The following is a 7,614-nucleotide window of genomic DNA, read 5'->3' on the forward strand; positions in this document are numbered from 1 at the left end:
CTCAGCACCGCGGGCATAATCTATTCTAACAGTCCCTTTTAATGTCATTGTGTTAAACGTCCTCTCTTTTTATACCACTGAAAATGACACAGAAATATAAAGTTTGTTCTGACATTCTTGGAAGAATAATACAATCCCCTGAAAATAGGATAACAACACTCATGGCTTAAGTACTTGCTCTTAAATTCATTATCCTACTAATAGTTGCTCATGTCCCAAACAAATCTATTGTAAGTTTACTATTTTCGATGGTTTGACTATTATTAACTCTTAAGAGTTATTTCGCTCTTCACTACTTCTGCCTGATCGGTGAGACTGATAAAAATAAGCATTCGCTTCCAGAATGTCTGCTTAATTCATATAAACACAGCATCACCATTACGTGCAGTGTTGTATGTCGTGGGCGATCATATTATTATCTATGACATGATTGTTCTTCGCAATTTTTTCCCACAGAAGTGGTTTGACATTAACTTCTCCTGTAGTATTTTTCCAAGTCGAGTAAACACAGCCATTGTCAATACTCTTCTGAGATTGTCTGCCTGGCGTCAGTGGTCGCATAACCAGGACTTGTGATATACACCAGGGGCTCTTACGACCATACACTACCTGCTCCCCTGCTTCATGTGACATTGATCCTGGGCTAAGCAGGTGCGACACGTTACCTCAGGTTGACCTGCTGGCTAGCGGTGGGATGCAGCCCCTTACAGCTCCTTAGGTAGAGACGTATCTTCATCCCGTTACGGCTATATACATTATATCCTATAAGGCACCTGTGGTTACAAAAACATATAATACACCATACTGACCTAAGGTTGGCAGAATTTACAATGAACCACCCTCCGCACCAGATAAGTAATTTTATTCATTTTTCATTATTCACAACACGCAGTAAGCTCTCTGTTCGATTCAATACCTTTCTCAATTTTCCTTCTGAATATCTTCAGTAAAGTGAGTGATTAGGGTGCTGCTGGAAAATAAAATTTCCAAAATCATTGCAAGCCCTTTACATCGGTTTGGCAGTCAGTTTTCTGAAAATATACAGATAAGTGGCTTGGACTTCATTGACAATCCGACAGATCCCGACAGATAATTGCCAGTACCTTTTTCATCATCTCTTGTTTTCAAAAATCTCGGACACACCACCTTTAATAATGGGGCGAGTTTGCGTATTTTTAATATCGCCTGCAACTGAAGGGACGAGAGGAGATTTCTTTATCTAAAATATATTGGCGATATACACAGCTCGAAACGAATTGCTAATCTGGCAAACAACTTGAAATTAATTTGACACAGGAAAAAGTTGGCAACTTGTGATTGGTGTCAATGTGCCATTCTGTTTCAAATGATTTGCATAAATAGGGAACACGCAGCGCCAGCTCGTCACAGGATTCATAAGCGAGCTGAAAAGTGGAGACGCCACTTAACCGCTGCACCTTGTGTGAGCTTCACTCAATTAATTACAATGTCTTGCTGGGTTCGTCTGGTCAGTACGCTGGTGTTCACTGCAATTTGTGAGTATTTTCTATGGATATTATATTGAATCTCGAATACTATTCAATGATATTCTTCTCGTACTTATGGTATTACTCGAATATTAATCTCGGTACATTGTTTCTTCCCTCTGAATGTTTCCAGATATCAACGCGGAAGTTTCAGTGAATCAACCACCTTCGAAATCCACATCTCCGGGGCAGACCGTGCAAATACCCTGCACGTTGTCTGGAACCTCTTTAGGAAGTAGCATTGTTTCCTGGTACCAGCAGATTCACGGAAAAGTTCCTCGGTATCTGTTCTGGTATAATTCGGGGAGCAGCATTAACAGAGTCTCCGGAGTTCCGAACCGTTTCGGCGGCTCAATATCCGGCAACACGGCAACATTGACAATATCGAGCATCCAGTCGGAGGATGTGGCAGACTATTACTGTGCTGTGTGGAACAATAATGTTCCCATCTTCGGCAAAGGAACGAGGCTGGTAGTTGGCAGTAAGTAAAATATCAAATCAATGCGCTTGGCCTTTTGGTACTTACGTGAACAATAATTAGAACTGTGTCGTCTAAGGGTGGCTTCGAAACAAATGGTGGCTGTTTTCAAATATCCAGCCACGAGTAACGGTCCTTTGATAATTTAATTGAACTCGCGCGGCCGAACCGCCAAATGCCGCTCTGTTGTTTCTTTAGATTGAGCTGGCTTTGTAGAAGCCGAAATGCCAATTGCCAAACCAGGTAAAGAATTATTTCTATCGTTAGTATGAAAGTATAATCCTGATCTCCCGAATTTTGATTGCATTAGTTGGTTGATGCAACTTTGCTGATGACACCATTTTGGTCTGATGCCCGTCAGAACCCCAAATTATCTGCTAGCTACTGGTCACTGAAGGGTTCTTTAAAAATCACAAACTTGCATAGACGAAGAAAGATAGATGATGAAGGCGATTGGTTCCAATGCAATAAGCTATAATCTTTCTGAAATTGCCCGCAGTATCTGGTTATCTCCGACACACTGAAAATATGATTTGTTTTAATCATTCGCCACCTTGCTCAAGTTGTTCGTGTGTCTCCTTACATTTTTCGAAAAAATGACAAAACTGGTATCATATTTGCCATCAGAGACATGGATGATGATGAGCACGGCAGTTAATGCAAATTCTTGAGGTGCCCAGAGAAACAGAATATAAAAAAACAACGGATCAATTAGTCCATCACTTATAGGGAAAGTCATTGAGATGTCACTGAAAAGACTAACTGCTAGATTAATCATTGTCCTATTTTATTTTTTTTTTCATCGCCAGATTTGTGCCGTTAAATGTTTATATTATACCACCAAGGGATTTTAAAACCAACCTTCAGTGTTTTGCTGTATAGAACTAAATTTGAATCTGAATGAAATCTGAAACAAACTTGCACCATTTAAGACGTGAACGAGCTTCGAAGAGTGTCACGCAGATATTAGAATGGAACTTCTCAATCTTTATTGCTTTTGGTATGCTGGCCTTTATAAATCAGAGCATTGAGTATAGGAGTTGGGATGTAATGTTAAAATTGTACAAGGCATTGGAGAGGCCAAATTTGGAGTATTGTGTACAGTTCTGTTCACCAAATTATAGGAAAGATGTCAACAAAATAGAGAGAGTACAGAGGAGATTTACTAGAATGTTGCCTTGATTTCAGCACCTATGTTACAGAGAAAGGTTGAACAAGTAAGGTCTTTATTCTTTGGAGCGCAGAAGGCTGAGGGAGGACTTGATAGAGGTATTTAAAATTATGAGGGGGACAGATAGAGCTGATGTGGATAGGCTTTTTCCATTGAGAGTAGGGTAGATGCAAACAAAAGGACATGAGTTGAGAGTTAATGGGCAAAAGTTTAGGGGTAACACGAGGGGGATCTTCTTTCCTCAAGAGTGGTAGCTGTGTGGAGCGAGCTTCCAGTAGAAGTGGTAGACGCAGGTTGCATTTGTCATTTCAAAAAAATCGATAGGTATATGGACAGGTAAGGAATGGGGGTTTATAGGCTGAGTGCAGGTAGGTGGGACAAGGTGGGAGAAAGCGTTCGGCACGGACTGGGCCTGTTTACGTGCTGTAATTGTTATATGGTTATTAGCAGACGCCTTTTAGTATTTTATGTTTTCAACTGTTGGTATTATTTCTCCCTTACTTTTGAATGTCAGTAAGTGCAAACATGGCAGACAGACTTTTCAGCCAATTGTGATACTGAAACTTGGCAATTTAAAATCGTGATGCACTTGGGTCACCATGTGGGGATCAATTTCCAAGAGGTCTACCTTATCGTAGGGTTTGAAGACATGCGTGGCAGATTGACCCGGAGAGCTATGTTGACGAGTGTCATGGCCTTGCGCTTTGGTTTTTGAGAGTGTCAATCATGCCCAGAAGGTCAAAGGGTAGAGGCCAGACTAAGAGTGATCCTGACGCCATGCAGGGAGTTCATCTCAGGGATAACTAACCTGGCAGGTCAAAGTTTGTAACGGAAATAGCAATGAAACATCCCTCTCTATCTGTGTGCGATTCATTCTGTAGACATAGATTGAGGATCTTTATTATTCAAGGGGTTCCCAGTCTCGGGTCTACACATCCCTCTGCTAATAGTAGGGGTCCATAACATAAAGAAAGGTTGAGAGCCCCGTGTGCTAATCCCCGATTTTAAGCAAAACATGTATTACACTTCAGCTTCTTGTCTTGATGATTGAAGATTTGAATGAAGTGAAGGTGTCTAAAGTAGAAGTAGAAACGGTCGAAGCTTAGGTCCCAATGGAAGCCACAATTAGTAGTCAGGTATAACCTCAGATTTTTATTCAACCGGAATCCAAAGGACAACAACCACAAAGTATCCAAAGGTTGGTTAAAATGAGAGAAAGTCAACATAATTTGAGAGGAACATGTATATTTCAAAACCAAAGGATAAGAACAAATGTAAAAAAGTCATTGTATTTCAGTCAGAAGGGTGAATCTATGGAACAGTTGTAGAAAGAATTTTTAAAAATGCACTACACTTAATAAGTTTTTAAAAAATTTAAAAATTATTTAATGAACAAATATAAAATACACGATTTAAAATGAATGGGAGTAATATCAATATACGATATTTGGAATTGGATTTTGTGTAAAAACATTATGAATTTTTTTTGATGTGTTCATTGAAGCCAAATATGTAATTGTGTAAGTAAGAGGGGTAGGTATAATAAGCTGTACCCTTTCGGTCTCTTTTAAAGAATATCTATGCTTTTTGTTGTAATTTTGTCCTATGAAATCATCGTTGTAAATGATGCTTTTTGTTATGTTTGTACCGACCGAAATAAATTAATTTCATTTATTCATTCAATGCTGGTTAAAACCCCAGCCAAAATGATTCATTTTACGCCACTAAACATATTGTGCCCCAGTGTCACAAAAAACAAATATCACGGGAGATTTTAGCTGGTAATTTTTTTCACGTCTAATTTAACAGATTGAACTGGGAAAACGGAAAATAAATAATTGTTCATTAAGATGAAGGAATACATGAAATAGCAAATGCATTTTAAACAAGAGAGATGTTTTAACAGAAACAGTTACTCAACCTATACTAAACTGGCACCTTGTTTTAAACAGATCCCCGGAGCCCCGCTGTCACCGTCCTCCGGCCTTCAGCCGAAGAAATTACGGGAAAGGGCACAGCGACACTGGTGTGCTTGGTGAGCCGTTTTAATCCGGGAGCTGTGGGCATTGAGTGGACCGTGGACAGACGTACGAAAAGCGATGGCGTTGAGACGAGCCCTGTCCTTCAGGACACGGACAACACGTTCAGTGTGAGCAGTTACCTGACTCTGCCAGCCTCAGAATGGAACTCACACGAGCGTTACTCCTGCGTGGTTAAACACGAGGCTCTAGCAAACCCGTTTGTAGCAACGATCGAGAGATCCAGCTGTACCTAAAACTGTATTTCAAACTTGATAAAGATGTAAAGCTTATTTTATCCGTCTTTTCCTTCATTAAAATAGCTTTAAAACATTATTCTTTTGCAGTTTAGTATTTGCGTTCATATTCGTCATTTAAGTTTTGTCATTTTTAAATGCCATTCTATTAAACGAGTATAATTCTTAATTCAAACTCCAATGTTAATTAGTCTCAGTTAAAGTCATTCCCACATGTTCATCAAATAACCGTAATCTGAAGATGGCATTCTTGGTTCTTGCCAGACTGCTGATAATTTCGACCACAGCTACCCAATAACATTAGCGATCCAGGCTGATATGCAACATGTTTTCATGACTTTTCTTTCGAGTTCCGACTGAAACAGAAATATATTTTAAATCTCTCTTTAATGATATTGCCCTGATGTAAAAGAAAGAGCTATGAAAGCGCACACACATGTACGCACAGACACACAGTCATTTGTCATGAAGGAACACATTCAACCGAGGACGATTGATGAATATAGAAGTGGCGAAATTGGTGGGTCTGGGACGATCCTCATATTGCGTGAAGTGCAGCAGATTTTGCTTCCAGAATAAGTGCGAGTTTATGTGAACGTATATATACGGCCTATTTTCTATGGCATTTAGATGAAAGGGAGGTAATATCATTGAAACATCTAAAAATCTTTGTGAGCAGGCAAGTTAAATTCCGAACCGAGTCCCGCTTGTTATCTGTGGAGAGCTGAAAGTTGTAGTGTTCGGATAATAGGTTTGGGTATTGAGGACTGAAAAAAAAAGATAACATTCTTCTCTCGATGCACATTTAATCCTTAGTTTCCTTAGAAAATTTATCGATGCCCAAGTAGATTGAGATCAGAAGATCTTCAAGAGATTCAAGAGAGTCGAGACATGACAGAAACCGCAGACCGGAGATCTGGTCAACTTGCTCCAATTGTTATTCCTTCGTATGTCCACAACTTGAACTTGCTGAAATAGTCATTTTACATTAGATCTTTATTTAAAAAATCATTGTTTTAAAATCATTCAAACCGAAGGGGCATTTTAATATTTTAAAAAATAACCGTGGTTACCAGGTTTTTCGTTTCGAATTCCAGTGAAATACATGAACTGTTCATGCCCACCGTAACCCAAATTGAAAATATTGCAGCCATTACATTAAAGCTTCCGAAACGTATAGATACTGTTATAGACCACTACTGCACAGAAGCAGGCTCTTCAGCCCATCTAGCTGAACTATTATGCGGACTAGTCACCAGGGCGTTGTCCTCCATACTCTCCCATCCATGTGCCTATCTATATTGCTCATGAAAGTTGAAATAGAACCCGCACCCAATCCTTTCGCTGGCAGCTCGTCCCATATTCGCACTACAGTCCGAGTAAAGACTTTCCCCTCATGCTTCATTTAATCATTTCATCTTTAATCCATGATCTCCAGTTCTAATTTCACGCCATTTTAGTGGAAAAGCCCAGCTTGCATTTACATTGTCTATACATCTCATAATTTTGTATGTCTCCATCAAATCACCAATCATTCTACTTTGCTGCAGCTAATGGAGTCAAAACCTATTGAAGCTCTCCCTATAATTAAGTGTCAGTAACATCGTTGTAAATGTTCTCTTTTCTCCTTCTATATTATTGATATCGTATTGTGATTTCTTCTGGGGAAGGTCTGACCTGTACAAAAGGACGGGCCTGAACTGGAAAGCGACTGATATCCCGGCGGGCAGGTTTGCTACAGCTGTTGGGGAGTGTTTAAGCTAGTCTGGCAGTGGGGTGGGAATCAGAATGTAAGTGCAGAGATCAGGGCAGAAGGACAAGGGCGTGATGCTATGTGTTCTGAGTTGGTGATGAAGGACAGGCAGGGGACAAAACATAAATATAGGCAACACAAAGTACACTGCAGATTCTGTAGTCAAATCTACAGGATCTCGGCTCGAAACGTCTACAGTGCTTCTCCTTAGAGATGCTGCCTGGTCTGCTGTGTTCAACCAGCATTTTGTGTGTGTTGCTTGAATTTCCAGCATCTGCAGATTTACTGGTGTTTGAAGCCATACCTGATCCAGTTCTGGGTATTGAACCTGATCAAGTGGCAGACCTCTTGGTGGGGGGAGCTTTTTGGTGAGAGTGACCACAACTCCCTTAACTTCAGCATAGCTATGGAAAAGGATAAAAACAGACAAAA

The 7,614-nt window shown here is 40.0% G+C and overlaps 1 protein-coding gene across 1 annotated transcript; it reads left to right on the forward strand.

Annotated features, from left to right (window-relative positions):
- The first annotated feature begins 1,400 nt into the window (after nucleotides 1-1,400).
- On the forward strand, nucleotides 1,401-5,429 carry LOC140732718 (immunoglobulin lambda-1 light chain-like). The gene is made up of 3 exons (XM_073055390.1): nucleotides 1,401-1,514; nucleotides 1,639-1,986; nucleotides 5,107-5,429. The coding sequence occupies exons 1-3, from the start codon at nucleotides 1,466-1,468 to the stop codon at nucleotides 5,427-5,429; spliced, it is 720 nt and encodes a 239-aa protein (XP_072911491.1). The 5' UTR covers nucleotides 1,401-1,465.
- The last annotated feature ends 2,185 nt before the right edge of the window (nucleotides 5,430-7,614 follow it).

Source organism: Hemitrygon akajei, chromosome 9, assembly GCF_048418815.1.
Source record: "Hemitrygon akajei chromosome 9, sHemAka1.3, whole genome shotgun sequence".
In the NCBI taxonomy this organism is placed as follows: Eukaryota; Metazoa; Chordata; class Chondrichthyes; order Myliobatiformes; family Dasyatidae; genus Hemitrygon; species Hemitrygon akajei.